This window comes from Scatophagus argus, chromosome 3 (assembly GCF_020382885.2).
Source record: "Scatophagus argus isolate fScaArg1 chromosome 3, fScaArg1.pri, whole genome shotgun sequence".
In the NCBI taxonomy this organism is placed as follows: Eukaryota; Metazoa; Chordata; class Actinopteri; family Scatophagidae; genus Scatophagus; species Scatophagus argus.
The window spans coordinates 13,285,265-13,311,407 of record NC_058495.1 but is presented as its reverse complement, the minus strand read 5'-3'; the positions used below and the strand labels follow the sequence as shown (position 1 = coordinate 13,311,407).

The following is a 26,143-nucleotide window of genomic DNA, read 5'->3' as shown; positions in this document are numbered from 1 at the left end:
ACAAAATGTTTAGGGTCAAATAAATAAGCTGCTGTCTTCTTTGTCTGCAGCTCAGGGACTTTTTTTGTTGTTATTATGCTTGATGAGGACGTGGGGACACTCACACGCGAGGCTCTTTCTTCTCAATGCTGTGGTGTCTCAGCGAGCAGGAGGCTCTGGACGACAGGATGTACAGGAAGATGTTCATCTGCGGAAACAACACCAAACTGCATCACTACTTACAGCATGGCAGGAGTCGGCCAGACATCAAAATGAATTCACTGTTATACGCCTGCTGATGGGTGTGTTCACTGTAAAAGCATGTGTGGCTCTGATGACACCATCATGAGTCAGCACACTGGACTGTGACATGGACCACCTCACTGCTAAACACTGGATAACAGCCAATAACAGTTTTTATTCTGTCTTGTTATTCAGTCAGTGAGCCTTTAGTGCCAGACAACATAGATGCTGACTGCTGTTGTTATGTGTGGACATACAGACACCACAGTCTCCATGAGCTGATCGCAGAGACTCACCGACGCCACCATGGCAATGGGTCCCGCAAAGCTCCAGATCAGGGTGTCGTACATCGACAGCCAACAGAAGTCCGGGTTCCCATAGCCTTCAGGGTCCAGTCCCACTGCCAGACCTGGAGACACAGACAGAGAGACAGACTTTCCAACAGCTGAGCTCTCACTCACATCTACAGCATCAACAGCATGTGTGCAAGTGTGTCATCACTTGCTTGTTTTCCTTTTGCAGATGTGACACACATGAGTTTTCATCTTGTTTCTACCGAAGCCTTTTTCTAACCCTGATGAGTTCATCTGAGTTCAGTCAGATGAAGCAAAACAGGACTGCTTTGAAAAACTAGAATTACAGACTCGTAGTTGGATTCCTCCGTGTGCAGGTTGCGTGTGTCTGTCAAGACGCACACGGTACATGACGTGACTGACAGATCTGATGCTCAGTCCCATCAAAACCAGTGAACCTGTGCTGGACTACACAGCCTCAGATATGGATGCTGCCACAAAGAAGCTACAAATTCTAAAACATGTCCAACCAGGCAGCAGAGATTCAAGGTGAACATTGGAGTCATCAATTCAGTATCTGAACAAATGTGCTCTTAATTTTCTCCGTATTTCAGTTACATTTTATGTAAATAGCACTTGTTTTGTTATTTAGATTTAAGATATTTCAAGACCAAAAACTAGATGAAGTTACTTTCCAGTTACTTTCTCCCTCTGTACTGCAGGTAAACTTCTGTGTTGTTAAATGATGTCATGAGGGTTCAGACCTGTGATGAAGGCAGGCACTCCCCAGCCAATCAGGTAGTAAAATCTCATGGGTCCGTAGTTGATGTCTCGCACTTCGCTGATCATGCGGTAAATGTGCAAGCCTTCCAGGAAGAGCCATGAGAACGTGCAGAGGTAGAAGAAGTGCAGCAGGATGGCGATGATTGTGCACACGAACTGCAAAGAGCGACATGAACAAAACATTACCAGGTGAAAGCAAACGCGATTCATTCGGACAGAAAGACTTATGTCTCTGACTGATTACCGGGTTGTCTGCCTGGTTGATGCCAAGGACGAAGATGAGCTCGGAGAGGAAGAGAGCAGTGGCTCCGTTGTTGATTATGCTGGTCTTGTTGCATTGCATGGCTCTCAGACAGTGGAGGAAGATTGTGGTGAGGAAGAGGAAGCTTAGCGTCACTCCCACTGTACTCCACGTCAGGATTTTGATGGGAAGAATCTCTCCGTTCTGACACAATTAGGACAGAAAAGCGTCAGAGTCAGAGAACAAAGTGATGATGGTTTTGGTGAATTTAAACTTTTTAGTGTCCCTCACCTCCCTCCTGGAGATGTCCATGAGCACGGCGAAGCTGGTCATGTGGTAACACTGACAGCTGATGTGGGTGCTGTTTCTGAAAACCACCTCGCAGCCCTTCGCTGACCACCCGCCGTTCCCACCGCTGACATAAAACACAAAAACCAAAAGACAGCGTGAGAGTAACGCAGCTGTATTTAGTTTCATCATCGGCTCTGTGTTAGTGTGCGTTGTCGCGCTCACAGTATGGTGTGGTTCCAGAAGACGCAGATGGGCTTAGAGCGCTCCTCAGTGGTGACCAGGCGGAACTGCACAGTGATGGGTTTGTCCAACGTGTGCTGCAGCAGCTCGTCGTTGTCGTGGACTGTGATACTGACCACCGGCGTGTTGATGACGGGACGCTTTGGCACCCTGACAGCAGTGGGGGGGCAAAAGACATGAATTCTTTTAATGGAGCTTTTAAGCTTTTAATGGAATGGATGACAATATTCTACATTTATAATATTATGTCTTTTTGTGTCTGTCCACCTCTCAATACTTCCTACTAAAAATTGAAATCTTCAAAAAGCAAGTTAATAAGAGTAAATGGTGTTGGGGACTATTTACAGCAGCGGATTAATGTGTATTAGGTGGATGTGGGATCGAAAGTTGAATACAGTGTTACATATTAATGAATGAACACGTAGTGCAAGTTTCCTTTTGAATCCAAGATAACAATTAAAATAAAATCACTGGTTTTAAATCAACACAGTGCACTCTTGTCTTCAGACAATAAATTAAGAACTCTCTTTGTTTGGATTCTCAAGGAAATCCTGGGGCCAAAATCAACATGTTTTAGCTTAATATTCATGTTAGAATTTTATTCATCATTCTCACCGTAGACTTCTCTTGTCAGGATCATAGCTCTCTGGTAACAGCGAGGCCAGGCTGTGGAAGATGATCACACTGGCGATGGCATCCTGCTGGTTGTCATCAGGGTGGCGTCTCTTCCTGTTGGCAGAGCGGTTCCTCAGAGAGGACTCTGGGAAGACATCCAGGTGCCTGTGGCCTTTGGTGTCCACAGGTGGCTGGAAGACTGAATCGGGCAGCGTGACCGCCGTCTCCAGATCCGCAGGACGAGGACCCCTCAGAGACTGGTACCGCGGAAGTTTGGCTCCGGCAAAATTCATCTTTTTCAGACGATCCACAGAGATGACTAAGAAAAACACACACAGGCAGCTTTGTTGTTAAAAATGGCAAAACTCCTTAATTCAGAGCACTGGAGCACACGTGACGGCAAATACTTGCCATGTTAAACAATGATCTGTGACCAGGATCGTACTGAAACCCAGTCCAACACGCTTTTCTAAGTCAGCAACAGTTAATGTGACATTAAACTGTTGGATTGCGCTGCAGGCCCCCCCCCTGCCCTGCATGTTTTAGACATTTCCCTCTTACAACACGCCTAATTCAAATGATCAGCTTGTCATCAGCTGCTGCTCAAGCCTGGTAATGTTCAACATTCATTTGAAACAGGTGTGTTGGAGCAGAGAAACATCTAAAACATGCAAGGCTTATTATTGTGTTTCATTTGCACTCTAATGTTAATTGGTTTGGCTTCTCTTATGAGCCCACATTTGTTCTGTTTGTTACCTGTTCTTCAGTTATTCAGCGTAATATTTTGATCCCCATTAAATATGTCTATAGCCTTCAACTCGTGTCGGCGAGTCACATCAAGGCTCACCTATGTGTGGTGTGACGATGGTGAAGGGGCTGAGGTAGGTCTTCCTCATGTTCTGTGCCAGTGTGTTTGCGTATTCCTCATAGTGGCGCAGCAGTGCCGCAGTGCCGCCCTCCGAGTGCTGGATCAGCTCCCAGTGCAGTCGTGTGTCTGGAGACAGGATGGCGCTTCCCACACGGACCAGATTCTGTCACAAAACAGTGAGAGTTCAGTGTGACAGGATGCCACAGCGAAGAGTGAAATGAAGTGTGATGTGTTCCCTGCAGATACAGCATGAAAGGCTGCAGAGTCCCGTCGGGCAGGACTTGCTTCCTATTGATAACGCCAGTTTCGTTTATGGCAAAACTGCAAAAATCTGCTGTTTTCATTTTGTTTCTTGCTGTGTGAAGTTTCCATTGCAGTTGTACAGTATGTAGTTGTTCACCTCGGTGAAGTGGACGTCCTGCGTGGCTGTGAGGTTGAAGCCCTGCTGGTTGCTCTCGTGCTGCAGCAAACTCTGCGTGAGTCGATATGCTACTTTCACATCGCTGCCGTAGTACTTCTCTGTGTGTAAGGTGGCATTAGCCAACATGGCTGCTGTCTGTTGGACGAGCCCAGAGTCCAGGAGCGATGCATTACGGTAAAACTTGTCAGACTGAAGGAGGGAAAGGAAAAAACAACCACTTAGTAACTGTTGTTCAGTAAAGACTGAAATGAACAGTGTTGGCTGAACTACTGTGAAAAAACACAGAGACATTCATGATCCCCAGAAGATGATTTTGGTGATCTGCTGACTTCTCTGGTAACTTCATCGTGAAAGGAGTTTATCGGTTTTAGTGAAAAGACAAAAACTTATGGGTGGATTACCATGAAATGTGCAACAGATATTCATGATGGACAAAAGATAAACACTATTGACTTTGGTGATTCCTCTGGCCATCAGCAGGCCAATCTTTTCTCTTGTCCAGACTAAAATATCTCAACAAAGACTGGATAGACTGCTGTGAAGGAGTAGAAATATTCATCATCAATTTTATAAACTTTTCTACTACCAAACCAAATTTGGTTCAGATATTTGTGTCCTCCTCAGCATTAAGTGTTTTAACATGTAACTGTGAATTTTTTTTTTTGTACATTTTCAGTTGGTCTGATGATTTGGTTTTTGACAAAACACCTGCAAAGGTAATGATATTCCCATCAGGTACAGAAAGTACAGCTTACTTTGTGTTTCGAGCTCATCAGCAAATGTTAGCATGTGAAACTAAGATGGCGACTATGGTAAACCTCAAACCTTAGCATGTTAGCATTGCTAGTGTGAGTATGGCAAAGTACAGCCACTGGCCCCTTAGAGTCTTGTTTAAATCATTTTCCCCGTGAGCGTGTTATTACGTGAATTGAAAGGTTCATGTTAAAACTGACAGAGTGGGGAAGCCACACACCAGGACTTTCAGCTTGCTGAAGGTAATGGAGGTACAGTTGAAGAGATTGGGAGGCAACCATCCCTTGTGCTCATCACAGTGGCGGATCGCCGTGCCTGAGTAGGAAGAGAAGGAGAGAGAGAGAGTGTGTGTGTGAAATGCAGCTGAGAGAAGGCTTCAGGCAAGTTTCACATATTGCCATTATTATATGGTAATTTGCCGATCTGCCAGGAAAAATATACCGAGTGTTCCCTTAGGACAGGGGACTGCTGCAGGGAGACCAAACTTAGTCCTGGGCCACCAGATCCCAGCCTCGATCGCCTGAGGGCAGCTGTCATAGATTACTGAAGGAGGAGGAGCAAGGAGGAGAGATGATGAAGATAAAAATGGAATACTGTTGAATTTATCTGCAGCCATAATGAAACAGGGATTATAAATAAAGCAATACAGTATGACGACAATGTGCGTTCAGACCTTCACAGCCGTTAGGAGAAACCTCAGCGAAGGGGTTGTCACAGCGGTCACACTGGCGCCCGATGACGCCAGCCTTACACTGGCACTGGCCGCTCTCGCGGTCACACGCTCTGGAGAAAGAGCCGACCGGGTAGCAGTCACACAGCAGGCAGGTGTCGCTGCCTTCCGGACGGTAGTGGTTGTCCTGGAAATGGGGATGGATGGAAAAGAATGATTTACAGTTTGTTTTTTCTTTTACATCAGTTTTTCCACACGAGCCTCCCCTCATTCTCACGTGTCCCACTTGAAAGCTTTGACAAGTTGCAGCTGCTGAAGGACGAGCTTAAGTGAGACTTCATCTGTGTCTCAATGCTACATACTACATTCAGGAGCTGCTGGCTATTTAGAAGATAATGTGGAGGTACAGAAAGAGGCTAAATACTTATTGCAATGTTTTGACTTGTATCCCTAACTAAAACCAATTGGAGGAAGAACAGAGTTCATTGGTCTTCAGACTATAGATATTGGTGGATTAACTGAAATGTCTGAAGAAAGAAACAGCTGAAGAATGGACTGACCTGGTTAGCATTATTTATGTGATGGAGAGAGTCACTTATAACTTTGCCATATATCCCCCATCATGTTTAAATGGTCTTTATGTTCGTCTTTCTGTTATCTTCATGCTCCCTTTCAAAGAAAACTGACACAAGTAGATAAACTGCAGATGGTGGCGAGGAAGCTCCAGAAAGATTTTGAAAAAATACATATGAATAAAGAATCCAGTCTTTAGAAAAACAAATGTATTCCTCTCTGAGAAGTTAAATTGGAAATGAGGTCTGTGGGTATAAAACAGTAATCGGTTGCTTGTGTACTTTTGCAGTACCTATTGTATGTTACTCGTATGTTTCATGGCACTGAGACACAGATTTACACGTGATGACTGACAGCTGCAGGTCAGCACTCTCACCTTGCAGCGACACTCTCCACTCGTCTTGTTGCAGTCAGAGTCGAAGCCCTTGTCTGTCTGACAGCTACAGGGGCCGCAGGTCTTGTGACCCCACCAGCCTCTGGGACACGGCAGGTCAGTCCTGTACGCACACACACACACACACACATTGCATTACATGACACTGCAAACTAATAGAGAACGCAACACAAGAACCATGATCAACACACACACACTGGGGTTGACATAAATGTGGAAACAGGTACTTTTTCTCGCAGTAATGTCCGAAGTAGTTTCTGGGGCAGTCGCAGGTGTAACCACGAGAGGAGCTCAGCTTCCTGGTACATGTTGACTCGTGCTCACAGGGATTTAATGAGCATACGTCAGTGCAGTTGGTGCCATAGTAGCCTGTGAATGAAAAGTTAAATTAAGCTAAATAAGTTGCTGTGCTCTCACAATACGAAGAATAATAAAGGGTTATGTATAAAAGGGTAATTTGCTCAAAGGAACACTAAGCATTTAAACTGAGCAAGTAGAAACATAAGTATAATTTTATAGATTGAATTAATATTTATAGGATGATGACTGAAAAGTTCTGAAATTTTTAAATGACTTCCAGTCCTGCTAAATGTCACAATCGTGTTTGTTTCATTTCGGGACAGACTGACCAGGGAGGCAGGTGCAGGAGTGGCTGTCCCAGTCGTCGCTGCAGTAGCTGTTGGCAGGGCAGGGACTGGAGCTGCAGGGGTCGGGCACGCTGCAGCCCGGCTCCACGTTCACCTTCCTCGCATGAGACAGGCTCAGAGCCCCGCCCACACGCAGACCCTGCAGACAAACGATCAAAAGCGTGTGTGAATGGATGGAAGCACAGAACAGATAAATTTGCACTTTCCACAGGGCTCTCGGGTATGGAGCTTGCTTTGATAAGTGAAAGGGAAACTTGCTGCAACCTGCACAGGCCCCGTGAATGTTCCACAAACACAAACACACTGGCAGCTTTTTTGGATGTGTCTAAAAAACACTTTGAGCTTATGCAGCAGATGTCTACCTGCACTCCATCATAAGCTCAAGAGGTTTTTCAAACATGCTGAATGAGGATGATTTTTAAGTCACAAGCTAAGTATTTGGGTTAGAAGTACGTCAAATGTTTTTAATTTACAGGTTAAATGTAATTTCAAAATGCAGTTATTGAAACATAATTCATATGGAATTTAAACATCCCAAAAATTATTTCTTCAATTAATTTAACCAAATCCAGATGCCATTTGATCTGCAGAACACCAAACTGATGCTTCCTAGAGTTGCTCACTGAAATAATTTGGATGTTGTCTGCTTTTACACAGCAAATGCAAACAGGAAATACATGCTCATATGAATGGGGCCTACAGAAGAGACAGACCTGTATACAGCCTCGGAAGCCATGCTGGATTTTCCCATCAGGCCTCGCTAAACCACCAACGCTCACAGTCTTCAGCTTGGAGTCTCGCAGCTTCCCGTCCACCTCCATAGAGGCCTGAAGGAGTGCATGACGCAGACTTTATGACTGCAAAACTACAAGAATTTAAATTGTGGTGATTTACAGCATCTAGGATACATCAACTCACCAGGTAGAGTCCCTGGTCTAAAGACAGCACTGCTTTGTGGTGACTCGTTACTCCCCCCAAACTGCTGATATCCAGCTGCAAATGATGCCAGTCTCCATCGTTCACCAGCACCTCCTCAACACGGGAGAGAGTTGAGTCTTCCCCTCTGTGTAGCCCCATCAACACGCTCCCCTCACGCAGCTACATGGGCGGAGAGAGAGGGAGGGAACAGCAGGAGGGAGATTGAACCGATGCTCAATAACAGAGGAGATAAAAAACATGATGAACAGAAACATCCAGCCCTGACAGTCTGAGGGGGTTTATTTTTGGCACATTCCACAGTCAAAGTAGATTATCGGACAGTTAGGTAACATCAAAGAAGCGTCAGTCTAGACAGGTTCAAAACATAGCAGGACACCGGCCTGAAAATAACTAAGATGTTACGGCGAGTGTCTGATCAGTTCAGTTTTGTCTCAGTGTCCTCTGTGATTCAGCGACGTTGCTGAAACTCAACTGGCCAACAGGTGGAGCCTCAATCCTCTGATGTTTTGTCTTTTTTGACTTCAGGTGAGGACAGCTGTCGTGCTCTCGCTGCTCACACTCATGAAGAAATACGTTTCATTCATTTCATTTTATTTGCTCTTTGCTGACCACATTAAGTGAAAGACAACCCAGAAATCCTTGAAAATAACTAATTAATGTTTCTCCTTGAAGATAAATTAAAACTGCTGTGCACTGCAACATTTCAGTGACTGTAAAACTGTCGGTGTAGAAGAAAAACGCAAAAAACAACTTGGCCTCTAGCAGGAAGAGATCCTGATGAATGTTTGTGTGTATCCATGTGCAGTGAGGAGAGGTGTAACTGTGGGCGACCCTCACCTGCAGCGTGAGGTTGTGCTGCATGCCAGCGGAGATGTGCAGCAGTGTAGCGTTGGCCTGACGCGTACGAAACATCAGCTCTACATGCCAGGGGACGGAGGCCGCCATTGCTGCCATGTTGTTCCACTGCAACAGGCTGTTACCCAGGAAACGCTGTGGGCTGGCCATAACTACAGCAAAAAGGAGGTTAAAAAAACAGAAATCAGACTGACTGTAAGTAGCAAGTTGGAGGAAGTGAGTTTCATAAGCAGTGATTCATTAATGTCAACGAGCAAATATTCTCTGATCACATTCAAGTTATCGTTCTTTATTAGACATAAACATGCTTTGCTTATTAACCTGCAAGCTTTTTGTTGCTGTCTGAAATCAAACCGGATGCTCTCAGAAAGATCGCATTATTGGTACTTTGAAATTCAGGGGAATAAGACACAGTGAGGTAAAAACATTTAAAACAGCATATAATTAAACCCCCTCCAGTCAAAAATGTAATTCATTCAAGACTTGGAAAAACATATCAGACAGAAATTCAAATGAGAGTATCTTTATGTGAATAAAAACGTGAGAAGGGGATCTTAAAGAACATCAGTGATTAATCTTCTAGTGTAGCAGGGAAAATCTGAATTTCAAATAGTTTCAGATGTGGTTATGTCTGTACTTAAATAGTTCATGATTCAGAGGCAACTTTCAGTGTGACTCAGAGAGAAGCTTTCAGGCTCTTTGACCCATCAACAAAGTGACAGGAAAGGACACTGTGCCTGAAAGAGTTTCCCTCTCATTACACTGTCTCTGTGCAAAGTGAAGAAAAGCACCAGATCGAAATGATTGATTAGCGATGGTAAATAAACCTGATGTGCTGCGGCCGTCGCCGTTGGCTGTGAGAGGAGAGAAACTGCAGTACAGTTTCAGTCGCAATGTTTCACTTCTTAAAGATAAGAAAGATGGAAATGAATCCATTAACCTGGAGGTTAAGCACATCTGAGAGTACATTCAGTGTATGCAGTTTCTCCTTGTATACGTTTGGCCAGAAGACAACAGGGCATCAGTATTTATGGAGGTACAATTTACACACACACACACACCACAGTTTGGCTGCCAATGATTATTTTCATTAGCAATTTTGTCTGCTCAGTGTCATAAAATAATATAAAATGCCCACAGTTTCCCAAAACCGAAAGTGTTTTGTTCAGTTACTTGTTATGGAAGGAAATCTTCAAATTTGAGAAGCAGGAACCACTGAATTTTGACCATTTTTTGCCAGAAAACTGATTTTCAAAATGGCTGCCTTTTAAGTTTTCTGCTGATTAATTCCCCGCGCACGTGCATACATAAACTGCATTTTAAAAAGCACATCTAATGGTGCTGATGATTGTTCAAGACTGTCGCTGAGTATTTATTAAAGCTCATTAAATCACCTTTGGAAATCAGGCACATGTGAGCACACTGCATCACGTGCTGCTCTCCCTTTTCATTTCCATCAGATTTGTGCACTCAGAGCAACACATCCATCTCCATCTCATCTTCACTGAATTTCACTTTTATTTATTTTGTTTTAAACCTGATCTGTCTGAAAAATGCTTTCTTAAATAAACATTTCTTTATTTTCAACTTTGAGATAAAAACAAAAGATGTGTTGTTTTGCTACAGGAGTGCACATTCCTTTGCCTCTTCTCAAATTGCTGTAAACCATAAATCACCGCAGATAACAGCTGCAGAGGATCAGGTGGAACAAAAACAGACACTGGAGAACACGGGGACAGAAACATAAGCAGCATACTGTATGTCTTTACATGTCAAAAAGCATTTAGTTTGAAACGGTTCATCAGAAATATCAAAAAAAAATTCAGCTGATGCTGATCTGTCATAAATCAGCTATTAAAACTACTAATCAACAGGCTGTGAATGTCTGAAATCAAGCCAGGTGTTCACAAAGATGAAGTGCACATGATTGGTTTTCCACTTGTTATTATCAAATACACGTGCAGCAGTTTCTGCAGTGGTGGGTTTCTTATTTTGACCTGACGGATGACAGCTTATTAGTCAATGACAAGTTCAGTCTCAGGTCTCAAAGACAGAGGAGGAATTAAAGTATGCAGACAAATCTGTGTCGGGTCACTCACCTCTTTCGCAGTTTTGCCCCCCAAATCCAAGAGGACAGTCGCAGCTGAAGGAGCCCCACAGGTTCACACAGGTTCCCCCATTCAGACATGGGTTGTTGTTGCAGAAATGTCTTTTGGCAGAGCATCCTGGGAGGGTGAGGGGAATATGAGGTTGATCTACCCGTTTGATCTGCTCTACCTCATTTCATCAAAGCAGCACAGAGTCAGAGGGTAATAAAGTATTCATAGCAGGTACAATGATCATTTCCCACTGATTCAACTTCCCTGCTGTGCTCATTATACTCATTTTCTCTGCTCTGCCAGTCTCTCTGACTTGGCTGCTCTAACAAAAAAAACACTGTCTGACTGCAAACCAGTGACAGGTTTAGGAGATTAAGTGTGGGATAAACTTTGGATGCCAAACAGCAGGTCAAACGCACCTGGCAGTGTGCCGTTGTTAGCAATGAAGCTGGCCATGTCTATGTGCTGGTTGTCGATACGCAGGTTCTTCATGCAGCCCACGAACTGTCGGTTGCGAACGGGAAAGTCCTCTGGGAGTTTGGGGACCCCTCCAAGGAGCAGGGGACCTGTCAGGTCCAGTGATCTGAAAACACAGAACCCATGAACATTTTACGCATCCAGTGTTTTGCGCTGCCTTTACATCATCAACACTAATGGCGGCATGAAAAATTCATCACAGAAATAGTTTTGCTGTGTTATTTCTCCCCCTGGAGAAGAAAACATAAAAAGGATAAACATCCCCATAAAGGAAAAAAAGCAGAGCTTTGCTAACACCCTGGAGATGTGGAACTTCATTTCAAAACAAGTTTACTCTCTCTATTAATGAGACAAGTGCAAAGAACACAATCAAGGCAATAAAGGAGTAATGAGGGGATACACAAGGCAAAGAATAAGAGGTTATTTATGAAATTCCTGTTGAAAAAAAATCGCAATTCTGCTGATGTACCTCTTGTGGACTTACTTTTTGGATCCTGATTGGCTGCCCTGAGCAGAGCAGGTGTAGTTTCCAATCATGTGACCAAACCTGAGGGCCACAGAGGCATCACAATTGTCCACCGTCACTACGACAACCTTCTGGTCCGAGGGGCCCTGCGGCAGGCCTGCCTGGTTTAAGATCGGCTGTGGAGTAAGAGACAAAGTCATGAGCATAAAGATAAATTATGAAGTGCCTCCCTTATGTTTCCGGGGAGGCTTCAGTCAAAACAACGACGATTAAGAATGCATGATGCCTCGTTGGCTCGACTGTATTAGGCACACTGAAGTCTTTGTGTACACTTGAGAATCTGGAGACATGTTTGTGGCTCCCTGGTTATGTTTATTCTTTCCATCCAACTTATCCAATTTAACAATGCAAACTGTGTTTTTGTGCTTTTGTACTGAGAATATTTTGAGAAGTTGATTTGAATTAGTGCAGTTCAGTGCAGCAGAAACATCAAAAAAGATTTATATAACAAATAAAAGTTGCTATCGTCCTATAGCATCATATTCATTTGAGAATTCCTGAAATTCCTGTCAGCATAAAGATCATAAAACAGCAAGAAAAACAACAAAAAAAGAAAAAAAACAGTCATGTTGGGCTGCTATTTTTAAGGTGCTGAAGTATTTTGGTCGGGCAGCGTTTATAAATAGGACTGTGAAATAGGTTGTTATGAAAGGTTGCATTTAACAAAAGATTAATCCATAAATCAGCAAAGAAACTTGTAGGAATCTCAGGCAGGTCTAAGCTGAACGTAGCTTTAAAAAGCAGATTAAAAACTGGAGCTTGAAAGTCTAAAACAACAACCACACATAATGATCTTTTGCATCACACTTGGTTCAACCCTCGTTCATTGTTCTCTTGCTGTTGCTGAGTATTTTAATAATTCATATCATAACAGCTAAAGGCAGCGGCTGGCAAACACACACACACACACACACACAGGAGAAGAGCCTGCTCTCTGCAGGACATCGTCCCTGTCGACAAAGGATCTTCTTCATTGTCTGAGAAATCAATGGGGGGAGCAACAAAAGGAGGAGGGGTGTGTGGGGGAGAGAATGATGATCCTGTCAATAAGGTTGTGACCTCTTTTCAAACTGGGCAGTTTCTCTAAGGTCACGTAAAGCTCATATTAACCCTAAGTGTAGGTTCAAGCTGGTGTCGCAGGCTGAGAGTGGCGCAGCAGCCGTCCTCACTCACGGCGGCCTGCAGGAGAGGACGGGCTGCTGAGCTGTCAGCTGGTCAGACAGGATTTAGGCAGGAATTAGCTTGTCTACATGCACACAGATGATACAAAGAGTTGGCTCATCGCTGATGGAGACATTATTGTCTGGCTATTTAGTTCTCTTTGAGGTAATATTTAAATAGACCTCTACAACTGACTGCGTGAGCCTCAGGAATAATTTCCTAACTGCTCTGCTCGTATTTGCTGTCTGATCTCTTCCTGTAGAAGCTCAGAAAAACAACAGCCGACTATAGTGTAGGTTTCACTGGCTGGTAGCTTAGGAAATCTATGAAGACAAAACACTTCATCGAGCAATACAGCAATGACAAATATAATTCTAGCCCAAGGCAGAATTATGAAATTAAATTAAATTACTCTCACATGATTTTCTCATTGAGCAGATGAGATTAAATCTCTGTGAGCCTCTCATGACACAAGTCTGTAACTGAGAGGCTGCAGTTAGTTGAATTCCTACGTTCACTTTGTGTCTTGTGATAGCTGGGTGCTGAGTGTTGGGGATGTGAATGAGATGAGACCAGTAATAACCACCTGGCTGTATGTTATCAAAACACCTCACCTGAGTCACCTGATCATTTCTGATGAACCAGAAATGTCAGTTCATGTCTGCCTCGTCACATTGTCCATGGAAGGATGAAATTAACTTTAGCTTTAATTCAGCGTAAAAGCAGTACATGTACACGCAATCTACAGGACAAACACAGTAACAAAACCGTCAAAGTGTAAAACAAAGGACACCAGTAATCATGACCCAAGTCGAAAGCCATGCTAGCAGCTCTGGGAGGTTACGTGCTAAAGTTGATGGCGCTAGATGGACAGTTAAAGAATCAACAAAGTTCATCCTGAGGGGAACATGAATATCTGCACAAAATGTTGACAGACATTTCACACAAAGTCAGAAATGTCGACCTGATGGCGCTAGAGGCAAAGTCATCGTGATTCAACATCTGAGATACTGAAATGCAAACTTCAGTTACAGGATCACCAAAACCATGAGGATTCGTCATCTGGGAACCACCATGAATATCTGTATACAATTTAATGACAAGCTGTATTTTTTTAAATAAAATACTTAAAACTAAACTTAAAATTAAAATTAAATACAGTGGATAGTGATTTATGGCCATTTCTAACACCTCCTACAATTCAGACAGAGGGAATGTAAAATGAGAACATGTTAATGGTTTCTTTATTATTGTTATTCAGTCTGCAGTTCAGGTGACTTTTCTAAGTTGTCTGTTCCCACAGAGAGTCTCAGCACTGACGGTTCAACTCTGCAATGTTAAGTAGATGGGAACAGACGCTGGAGGTGGCTTTTACTTTTCACTTGATGGTCCTTGATCCAAATTTGTTACAAATTTGTTGATGATGAAACAAGCAAACATGTGGTGTGAATTGCCAAAGGTGAAATCATCCGACATGCTTTTTTTCCACGGTTTTCTTCCTTCAGTGTGAAAGCTGTGAAACAGGCATCGCTCCAGATTGGACGCTCCTTTCACTGACCTCTGCTGTCATCAGTCACGGCTGTTGACTCTCCAATAATGACTGTCTGTCAGGACGTCTTTCTGCTGGACAAAAACCCTACCCTGTCAGCGCTGATTGGAACGCACATATTTGTTCAAGACTACATTAAACACTGTGCTCTCACTCGCCGCTACAGGGGATTATGGGAATATGAGTTCCATGTCACAGGGGGTGACAGGGGTTGGACAAGAGGAGCATGGCAGCGAGCAACACAAATATGGGATCTAAGATTGACTGGAAAAACCATAGCAACACGCGGGGTCGGCCCTGAAGCGCAGCGTCCCCGTTCAAAGCCCGAGTCAATACTTCTCTCGGCTTTTCTTTAGCCTTCTTTCGCTCCTCTCCTGCTCCGCTTTTCTGTCCTCGCTGGAGAACAGAGAGTGAGGGGCACCTTCCCCGGGGCCGCATCATTCACTGCCCGTGGTCCCAAAGGAAGCAGAGGCAAGCACAAAGGCAGCGGTCATTGCCATTCTCCACAGTCCCCCACCATCGTGAAAGCCACATTTCAATCTAAAATGCCCCCTCCCCGCCTCACCCTGCCCCACCCCCCGTGGACAGGGACGGGTCAGAGTGGGCCACCGTGGGATACCTCCAGTAGGAGGAGCAATGTTTCTACCTCAGCGACTCACAGGATGTGGAACAGAGAGGAGGATGGGGAGGATTAGTTCAGCTGGAGCTGGAGGTCGGACCCTGGAAAATTTTGAGATGTTGAGCACTAAAGGGATGCCAGGTAGTCACTGTAATGAATACATATGCAATAAGTGCACTATGATGGGGTACAAATAACCCAGGACATATCATGAATTCCTGTTGCTCACCACTAAAAATGAGCATGTTTCTATGGGTTTATGTGTTTAGTTAAGGTTTAATAGGTCATCAGTTAATGAAGGTGAATTCAGCTGGGAATCCAGGAATCCAGCTTGATAGAAAAGTTTGTTTTAGGCTCATTCATCAAAGAAGAGAAACAACTGTTCTCATTTAAAAAATGCAGCGGTTTTTATCAAACTGGTAGTCAGACACAAACATCAACATGTTGTACATGCGACAGTCAAAAATTTGAGAAATTTGAAAAAACTGATTTCAGAATCATGTCATCTTCAGACATGCAGCACACTTACAGATCAGGTCAGGAAGACAACAAAAGAATCAGAAAGCCATTTAATTACAGGGTTTTGTGATTAATGAGACTATAATGTCCTCCTGGCAAAGAAACAACTAGTTTTCACCCAAGAGTTGACAAGATTCCTCCCCTGCATGACTTGTTCTGGCTAAAATCTGACACAGCCATGTTATCATAGACACTGAATTGAAAATGTGAGCAGCGGGGGTGTTGCCTGGCAACATCTTTATGATGCAAAGTGACTTCCTCAATAGACTAAAATGTGGCATCCCGTGTGTTGGTCCTGGCTGGGAAAGTACTGAGACAGCAGAGACAACAGCTCCATACATTCCTCCACTGATTGAGTTGTTGTGAGGTCCTTATATAGAAATACATGTATTAATCAAAGCATATTTAGTCCAGAATGATCATGTCGGGATAAAGATTGCCTTCCCACTCTCTAGCTTTCATTCACTCACCCTCTCCTCCCTCCCCTCTCTTGTCTGAGTCTCTCCCTCCGTCAGTGTGTAGCTGGCACGTTGGCTCTATTCCAGATCATCGGCCTGTCAGCAGCGATTCTTTAGTCTGACAGAGCAGCAGAACTAAAGAGGCAGTACAGCAAACTTACACGGCTCAGAGTTTCCTGCCTGCACTCTGATTTACACCCACTGGTCCTCCATGAACGTCCTAAAGATGTCGTTTTTTGTTTTGTTTTGTTTTAATGGTAAAGTGCATGAGCTGCCAGTCATCACTGCAGCTTAATGATTTCTGGTATTGAGCTGCCACACCTGATGAGGAGAGCAGCAGCAGACAGATTTAACCAACTGTACGACAACTAAAAGAAGGGAAACTTATTCACATCATGGCGATGGTTCCACATGCTCACCCTCATTTAAAGGAATAGTCTGACATTTTGAGGAATGCACATTTGATTTCATGCACAGAGTTCGATGACATCTGACAGCTATCTTCTAGGTAAGTTTACCTTTCAAAAAGCATATCTGAAAGTTCTCACTTGTTATATAATAAACTTAAAATGCAGAAGTATGAAAAGCATGCAAATATTTGATAAGCTTATGTCCCTGTCAGTGTACAAGCTCCACACCGAGACATTAGCCAAACCTTTATACTGTGAACTCTATACCTTGTTGTAGTAGTGCACCTCCACCACATGCCACTGGCCGTCACTGACTCCTCCATGGATATACGGTGAAACTGTGGTTTTGGTCTCGCCTGGGAAACAATCACAACAGGTGAATGACTACAGCACACTCAGGACAAAAATGTCATGAACCTGATCAGGATCATCTCATAAAATATAATCACGACACAGAACGAATAAAGCAAAAATCATTTTACCTGCAGAGAAGGTGAGCTGTATCTGCTCATTGATTATTTCCATGGCGATGAAGTCATGCTTCTCATTGAAGCGGCCATTGTAGAGTAACAAACCATTGGGCTCTTTGGTAGCAAATCTGAAAAAAACCCCCAAAAACAGACATTTTTCTTTCAATGATATTTGTCACTACACAATCGTATCACTATTTAGTTAATGGATGTACTCAATAGATTATTTCACAGAAAAACACAGCCAAAATATGATAAACACCAGCCCTTGAACATAAGGGTACCACATGACGTGATTACATGATTACGAGCGCTCTGAAAAGGCACATGGTGTCTGCCATGCCTGCACTCCACATTAACACAGAAAAGAAGGTAGCGGTCTGGTTTGACCTATTTAAATATATCTATACCATCTCCTCACATTCACCTTGCTTTCCTGTCGCACTGGAGCCTACTTATCCCCCACAGTAATACAGTGTGACGTGTAACTTACTACCGTGGAGATGAGCTCAAGATTTAACAATGCTGGGGTTTTTATAAAGACGACTGAACAGATAATGAGGTTAATCATGAACACAAGGCCAAGTCAGAGGGAAAATAAGTGAAGGAATACAGAATATGCGTGCCATGAATAGCTATCACAGAGCCACATTAACGACACACTACAACACAGAGACAGAAAACTAGGGCAATGTCAAAGCATTAGGCTGGGGCAGCGCATTGCTGCAAGTAAGGAACACAGGAAGACAGTTCAGACCAACAACAAGGACAGCTTCAATGTATATTTTCTAATGGAGGAGAACACAAACAGCTGCTGCTGTAACCACAGCCTCAGTTTCAGATTTCTGTTTGCATCTTGATGGTGACACCAGATCACCCAGAGCCGCTGTGCTAACTGATCCTCGCATATTAATGCACATTTCAATATATTTCTGCACATATGGCTCAAACTCTGGGACCAGACGGCCGACGCAGCCTCACTCTCGATCCGGGATCAAAGTACGTGGTGATGCACATGGTTTAAAAATATCACAGTCTACCTGTCAGCGGTGGTCTGCGGTTGTAAATCTGATCCTGTGGAAATGGGTCAGCATGATGTGTGAAAGTGTGTTACAATATAAAAGGCCCAGCACTAACTACCAGATTTATTCATTATCCATCCCACAGGAGACCCAACAATGAGTCTCCTGTGTGCATCTGCCAGCTGAAAGGCGTGTGTGACTTACTGGCATCTGTATGTTCTGTTCATTCACTCCATTAACGTGCAGCTTAATTTTCCTAAAAATAACTAATGAATTATGATTTCAAAAAGGAGGCTTTCTTCTTCCTTTTTTCTAAACTGAAACGGAGCTGCAGTCTCCACCTAAGCAGTTATTTTTTTAGAGGAAGGATGCCATTCATACATTCAAAAATCTGTACATGCTCTCAGACACCATGAGCAGCCGCCCACCCCCTTCTTTCAGTCTTCGTGGTTTGAGGGTATTCTGTAAATGATGCTGTTTGTGCAGTATTCTTGAGCTGGAGATGAGCCAGGGGGCACGGCACCGCTGACCTGCTTACTGAGAAAAACGATAATCACGACCTCAGAGGAAAGAGGATGCTGATGCTCCAGCTGATATCAACAGCAGAGACAGAGCATAGACATAACAGTCAGATGGCTTCAATATATCCAGTAAAAAAATACTGAACGCCAGCTAGAATTATGATCTAGAGTCCATTACTGTTCAGTTGGCTTCTCATCTTTGACGGATCGATTTAAAAGGCTTCTCCTCATTGCCCCCTTGAGCCCTCTGAACTATGAAAGTAATCAACCGGAGCTAAATACTGACTCAACTGCCATCACTGCGTGACACATTAGGCACCCATCAGTAAAAATAACAACCAGTCTGCCCTTATGTAGGGAACCGTGTCACGCTATGCTAACATGCAGCGATGAACAAGACGTGTGCAGTGGGGAGGGAAGAATAAAAAAAAAAAAAAAAAGATCCATTCATTGATTTTACAGCGTATAAGTGTGAAATAAAGATACCAAGAACTGTGTTAGATGATGTACTTTATATGATCTGTGGAAAAGACAGAAAACAAATCTCTCTAACATTTAAAAAAATTAATTTTAGCTCTAAGAATGGCTGCATCAGTTCACTTTGGTCCAGACTAAGATATGCTAATATCTATTACACAGATTCAGATAAAGTTCGAAACTCGGTTCCTCTAACCCCACAATAACTGTTTCTTTCCACCTGTATTAAGGCGCATTTTTAACTTTAAGTGGGAAATTGAAAAAGAAAGGTTTTTTACAGAAATCCGTCTGAAGTCGGTGCATTGATAAACCAAAAATGTGACACTGAAGCTCCCGCTCCACTGAAGAGACAGAAAACATCTGTGTGAACTAGTGAGGACAGGAAAAGACGTTCCTCTTACTAATGCGAGAGACAAACACAGATGCCACAGTTCCACATTGTTTGTCAAGTTTGACTGCTGTTTTGACTACATCATACTGTTGCCCTCTCTTCTTCTGCCGACTGGAGAATTGGTGCCAACAACTCTTACATCCTGATGTGCTCAATTCCTAAAGTTCACACTAAACAGTAGCGGCTGATGTAAATGCACGTTAATTTGGATTTTCGTTTGCCGATAACGTTCACATCAACTTCAATTTTCAGTTTTTTTTAATTTAGTTCTGTTTAGCACACGTTGGCATGCCAACACCCTGAAACAGGTGATGGGTAAGGGAGTAAACCTGATACCTGCTTAGCCTAGCATGTTAGCATTATCATTTTAAGCCTTTTGGCATCCTGATGTTACCATTAAGCTTGAGCCTGAGGGATATGCTAGCATGGCTGTAACCCCTTTGTCTTGTCCAACATACAGTACGCTCTTGTGTTGAACCATGAGAGAATATTAGAGAAATCATGATGAAAAAAACGCTTACGTCTGGTTTGTGTTAATCCCATGCCACTGTGTACTTTTTTTTTGTTAAATCTCAGCCTTAATTGCAGACTTCAGCAGCTAGAGATGTGATAGAATGAAACCTAAAATTAGGCGTCACTCTGAGGGAACAAGATCCGCATCCTGAGCCGTTCATCATAAGAGAAGCCCTTTCTGGGAGAACCTGATCAGTGCAGGCTCAGGTAACAGAGACACTTGTTGACCTCACCTGCCTTGAGCTTTTACCATCGGCACCTTTTACACAGCAGCTACTTCACAGCTTCTGTGACCTGCCAGTGAAATGTAGACCACTTTCAAAACTGGTTTGAGCAGTTCTCAATCAAAAAAGACTGTCATCTGAACCTCGTTTAAAAAAGGGCCGAGTCCATAAAGCTCACAAGGGGGATATTATTTTCACCGGCAGTCATTGTGAGTGTCAACCCCTGCCAAGCGCGTCTAAGGTGACATGTATCACAATGAGAACAACAAAATGGCAGAACACATTCCCTGTGATAGCATCCGAGAGGTGATACTTGTTGTCAGTTGTTGTGACAGATATCAAACAGAACGGACCGCTTTTATCATTGATTACATTTCATCACATGGAGAATTCACGCAGATTGTGCATCCTGCTGTCTTTGCATGTGTTCAGTCTTCACAGCTCATCTGCTCGTTTCTAAAGCCCTTCCCCCACCACAAACCACCTCAAAATGATCAACTGCACAGATTACAAGCTTCAGTTTCCCAAACTGCTACACCTGTGTCATAATAACTGACTCTGAAAGAGAAAAACTACGACTATGACTACGACAGTGTTAAGAGGCACTGTCATAAGGGAACATAAAAGCTGAGGTAAAAAGCAAAAGTGAACCAAACCTGTCTAAAACTAATGTAAGAAAATTTACATCAGGCATTTACAGTTTGGCTTTTTCTATTTGTGCTATGAAGGAAAAAGAAGGAATCTTGGGCTAAAATCTTTGCTATTTTTACTTAATGCTAATTATGGCACCGCCACTTCTCAGAGAAAGTGCCAGCGTTAACAATGACATCACTGTTTGCACATCTCATGCCATCAAGTTGTGCCTGAAAATAGTCAGTTGGATGTGATATGAAATAAAGCAGTCCCTATCTAGAGCAGTTAAAGGAATGGTTTGATATTTTGGGACATTATCTTACTCATTTTCTTGCCAAATTTAGTTGACAAGACTGATACCATCCTCATATCTTTACAGCTAATATGAAGCTACACCCAGCAGCTAATCATCTTAGCTTAGCATAAAGACTGCAAACATGCAGAAACAGTTTGTTTAGTTCTATTGACCTACCAGTACATGTAAAGCTCACTAATTAACATAATATATATCTCATTGGTACATACAAAAACTGTGCAAAAGGTATAAAGAAATGTGTTATGTGCTTTGAGCGAAGCTAAGCTAATTGGCTACTGGCTCCAAATACATATTAGCTTATAGAATATAGGGTGATATACATTTTAGTATGTAACTTGCACAAAATTCTTTTAAAAATGTATTAAACTGAGGTAAATACACTTTCTTTCTATTGTATTATGTTATCTAAGGTGTACTGAATGAAGTTTTCCCTACACAAATTTTTGGTCTCAAGACAGAGTAAGTTACAAAACCCTCTGACAAGGGCATGGGTAGCATTCACTGCAGACGTATACCGACTATGAAAACGGGAAGTGAAGAAAACAAAAAAAACAGAACTACACTAATAAATAGCCTGTAGCCCATATTAAAAAAGTCATATTTATTAAAGAATAGCTAGGCCTCTCAAACTATGGTGGCTTAAATACATAATTACTGTAAGACTGTCTCAGTCTTCTCCTTGGTGAGGGAGGCTGTGCTGAAATAGGCCAGGTGCTGACTCACAGCTCAAAGTAACCAGTGACACTGACTGTAATAAGATCAGACTCATTCTTGGTTGTGGGATTAACATCCTCAAGTTATGCAAGTCTCCTTTCCAAAAACACAACACCGTCTGCTCACCTTCTGTCCAACTTTAACATCACAGGCTGTACTTGAGTACAGTATGCACACCTGTGATGCGCGGTATGTTGTAGCAGAGGTTCTGTATTTATAGAACAGGAACCATAATCTGATACTGAAGTGGCTCTACAAAAGATGGCTGTTGTTCAGTGAGCCCATTATTGCTATTAAACACCATTATGGTTACATAAATATGAGGTGGGTGGGTGGGGGTGTACACTTTAGGTAAAGAGCGTGGATGCAGAAATAGGGTGTGGGGGTGGATGAACAGTGAATCACAGATTACTAAAAGGTGATGGAGCAGCACTGGTGATCTACATCTGCAGCTCATTGCAGGGGAAGCGGAGGTGCTTACGTGAGAGAGATGGTGAAGTGAAAGCGCTGGCGGAGGCCCTTGAAGGTCAGAAAGGAATGTGGGGGGAAGTTGCGTGTGGTCATCTCACAGTAGGGCTTCTCGAATCCACCAGGTGGACACTCGCACTTGAACCCGCCGACCAGCAGGTTGACACAGGTGCCGCCATTCTTACAGACTCCGGGAGCACAGCGGCCCGAGCGGGACGACAGCTCGCAGCGTTCGCCTGGACACAGAGAGGTGGGGGGAGAAAGAAACAAGGATTAATATTGTTTGTGACAAGCAGCATCCCCTCAGTCGTCCCAATGGCTTCCCCCTCAGGGACTCCACATCGCTATAAGCTTCCTCTCGCTCACTGCAGCTGTCCTGTATGTGTCGTTATTGAGGTGTGACATCATCAACCCGAAATACACAGCTGTGCTGCTTCAAACACACAGGAGTGGATGAAAAATAAATGATGGCATTGTTAAAGTGCGTCAGACTAAAAATTAGAGCAAGATTTTCTCTTTGACTGTTTGTGCAGTTTTCTTCTCTTTCTCTCTCCACTGGATCACACCCAGTCACCCTGACAGACAGCAACACCCCCTCCCCACCCCAGCCCCCAATATGGCTGCAGTTTGTGCTGCATTTATATTCAGTGGGAAAACGTGATGTCTCAAAGCAGTGAATTGTAAGTGTTTATGCGTTCAGACTCTGCAGCCCTCAAACAAAAGTATTACCGTTTCTGCAGACTATTGTGACTCATGATGATTACTTTCAGCTTTTGACATTTGAAAGTAATCACTGACATTTGATTTGATCCATTTATAAATTATAATGTTGAACAGGAAGACAAAAATAAAGAGTTTTGTCCTACCCGTCTATTGAATTCTGCATTCAGAATTTGATTTACAGACGGTCTCTTCCAAAGTAAATCTATTTTGATGCTTTACATTAAAAAGACATCTTAAAGTTAAGATAACTGACACAGCTAATGAGCAAGACATTAATTATTTGGTGCAAAAATTGTTGTCAAAAGTCTGAATAACCCGAAACCCAATAATATTCAGTTCACTGTGCAGCAAACGCAGCAAACCCTCACAGCTGAGAAGCTGGACTCAGCTAACTGATTTATCAAGAAATCATTTCAGCTCTTGTCATAATCTGAACTAACACAGATGCTTTCCTCTGAAGAACATTTTCTGACACCTTGTAGACAAAATGATCAACTAATTGATTTGATTTAACTGACGATTAAAATGATTGTTCGTTGCAGCGACGGGTCACATGGAGCTGAGTGGTGGAGCGAAATAGACGACTACAGTCCCGCAAAGGACACAGTTATCAATTTGAAGAGCAGTAGAGCAGTGTGCCAGAGGTGCACAGACAATGAGACTGTGTCCCTGTCGGGCCTTCGTCCCCCCTCGGCCCTGCAGCCCAGCTCACTTGTGCAGTTTGTCTGGATCCTCCGCAGCAGTTGCTCAGGCGAGACTGCACATTCTCGCATGCGTGAGCTGGAATTTGTGTCAAAGCCTCTCAGTCAGCAGTGTGGAAGACTTCCTCTGTGTACTACAGCACTACTGTAACACTGGCACACAACACACACAGCCAACATCTTCATCCAACACCGCTGACACAGAGGCCTTTTATTTACTCTCTGATTGTTAATGACTCTATCCTGGGTCTGCTGAAAACAAGTTTCTTTGTTTTCTTACTGTTCTTGGGGTACATCTATTCAGCCAATGTAAATTCAACAGATGCTGCATGAGACCTCTGAGATGAATTTTTTTGGGGGGAGAATTTGGGACAGCAGAACAAATAAACAGCAATAAAACTTTCAGTTTCAGCAGTTTGAACCAAGGGAACAGGAATTAGAAATGAAACTTAGTCTCAGACATCATTATTTAAGTTTTAAGAGCAGTAGTAATACAAAAACCTTTGGTTTGTGGGCCCACATTTAGCCGGTTTACATCTTCTATCAGCATGGCTTGTATTGCCTGCTTAGATCTTAAATTCCCAAAAGAGAAACTCCTCCCATGAACTGTTGACCTCGAAGAAGAAAGCTGCAGAGCATCAAGGCAAAGCTTTTGGTTAAAGATTGACTAACATTTATTACTGCAGGAGTGACGACTTATTGTTGAGATGGAAAACCCTGAACCTCCTCTTACAAGAGGTTTTATTACTGGAGCTTTCTTTGACTTGTATATTCACAGCCGTGAGTCCCTAAGGGTCTTTTTTGTTATATGATTTAATCTATTGATCTGCAAGATGCCAATAAATTGCCCTTTAACCTAAAGCCATAACTGACAACCTCATAAGTGTGCTCTGCTCATAAGGGGTGCAAAACCTGTAACATGTTTCTGTGCCACTCTGTTACAAAAGCAACAAAATGGAGTGTAATAGCAGCTCTACCCTGTCAGCCCGGGACAATTTGCTGTCATGTTCTTACTCATGCGTCCTGATGACAAACAGCCACTGCTGGCCAGTCGGCTGGAAAATAAAGCCTTTCTGTTACAGTGCTGTCTGCCTCGTTATTAATTCAGCAACTTGCTGTTGGCAATAAAGTACTTGTGTTTCCTTAAGCAGTCACAGTGGTCAAACATTGCATCAGCAAACAGAGCTGCATTAAACAGAGGCGCCCGAATGGTGGGCTTCAGTCACAATGAAACGTGCTTTACTGTGGAAAATACACGTCTAACAGTAAAGTGTGGTAAAGATTTAAATAAGATCTCAGTGATATCTGACAAAATGTTTTTCGGTGTTCAGGTCATCCCAGTGGGACGTCTCCACCACAGCAGCTTTACGTTGCCAGGTGAGCAGCACAGCGGGGTGGGGATGGACTCACAGTCACAATTCTACAGAATATCCTGATCAATAATTCAAACACGTCTCCTCTGCTCTATTTACGCCCCTCTGCAAATACATGCCAGTGCCCACACCCTGTGTTTGCTGCCAGCATGAATCATTAAGGCAGCAAATCAAAAATCAGGATCCTGTTTTTACTGAGACAAGAGGAGACGTTTTGAAACTCAGTACAGGCTTGATTGTACATACACAGAAGTGTGACTCGATGGATTAAAAGATTTATTCAAACATGAGGCAAACACCACTTTGTGGCAGTCGAATGAAAAGCTGCTGCGAGCATTAAAGCAAATCATAATCATGGAATATGATTTAAAAATGTTAACACCTCTACCAACACATTAGCGAAGTTATTCTGGTTTTTCCTAAAACATAAAATCAAAAAAGCTGGTGATAAATTAGCTAATGGGTTTGTAGCATTTAATGGATCTTCCAGTTCATCATAAATTGATCCCAGAGGACCTTCACACGGAGAGAGAGAAGAAATATCACAAATAAACCACCTAAGTATGTGGCTTATTGAAAGAACAACTTCCTGAAATTCAAGTCAGAGCTACAGATTCACATGAAAAGCTGGTGTTTATCTAAGACAAGTAAACAATAAAAAAAGCAGAGTTTAGTTGCTCGATATAATATAACGGAGAATTAAAAAAGATGTAGCATAACTGTGCACCACCCCCTGTGTGCAAACTGATCCTACAGAGAAAGTTTCCTTGGAGATCTTAAACCTGAACAGGTGAGTCAGTGCTGCTAGGCAACAGATGCACATCATGGAGGGGTGGGCGGATCCCTCCACACACACCAAAGACAACAAGTTCAGGGAAGCTGAGAGCAGGATCCAAGCTCACCCCTCAGCATTATATTTTACCTTAATGAGATGGCTTGATCACTGACAGAATAGATACATGATCTGTACCTGC

At 43.1% G+C, this 26,143-nt stretch overlaps 1 protein-coding gene and 1 long non-coding RNA gene across 5 annotated transcripts in view; one reads left to right on the top strand and one right to left on the bottom strand.

The window, feature by feature from the left end:
* Positions 1-26,143, bottom strand: part of celsr2 (cadherin, EGF LAG seven-pass G-type receptor 2) — a 58,372-nt gene that overhangs the window by 6,126 nt on the left and 26,103 nt on the right. For all 4 annotated transcript variants that reach the window (XM_046383711.1, XM_046383712.1, XM_046383713.1 and 1 more), the window contains exons 3-26: positions 22,386-22,608; positions 17,106-17,221; positions 16,891-16,979; positions 11,866-12,023; positions 11,324-11,487; positions 10,905-11,030; positions 8,788-8,957; positions 7,930-8,109; positions 7,725-7,838; positions 6,994-7,150; positions 6,592-6,733; positions 6,347-6,467; positions 5,401-5,584; positions 5,169-5,270; positions 4,948-5,042; positions 3,954-4,163; positions 3,533-3,716; positions 2,686-3,004; positions 2,053-2,220; positions 1,831-1,954; positions 1,543-1,743; positions 1,280-1,454; positions 519-631; positions 105-187 (exon numbers count right to left, since the gene is read on the bottom strand). In XM_046383711.1, coding sequence (XP_046239667.1) covers positions 105-187; positions 519-631; positions 1,280-1,454; positions 1,543-1,743; positions 1,831-1,954; positions 2,053-2,220; positions 2,686-3,004; positions 3,533-3,716; positions 3,954-4,163; positions 4,948-5,042; positions 5,169-5,270; positions 5,401-5,584; positions 6,347-6,467; positions 6,592-6,733; positions 6,994-7,150; positions 7,725-7,838; positions 7,930-8,109; positions 8,788-8,957; positions 10,905-11,030; positions 11,324-11,487; positions 11,866-12,023; positions 16,891-16,979; positions 17,106-17,221; positions 22,386-22,608 — 3,718 coding nt within the window. The remainder of the gene's footprint in view (positions 1-104; positions 188-518; positions 632-1,279; positions 1,455-1,542; positions 1,744-1,830; positions 1,955-2,052; positions 2,221-2,685; positions 3,005-3,532; positions 3,717-3,953; positions 4,164-4,947; positions 5,043-5,168; positions 5,271-5,400; positions 5,585-6,346; positions 6,468-6,591; positions 6,734-6,993; positions 7,151-7,724; positions 7,839-7,929; positions 8,110-8,787; positions 8,958-10,904; positions 11,031-11,323; positions 11,488-11,865; positions 12,024-16,890; positions 16,980-17,105; positions 17,222-22,385; positions 22,609-26,143) is intronic.
* Positions 20,742-24,875, top strand: LOC124056390. Its single transcript, XR_006842973.1, has 3 exons — positions 20,742-20,873; positions 22,498-22,622; positions 23,638-24,875. It is a non-coding gene; the product is annotated as an uncharacterized LOC124056390 (long non-coding RNA).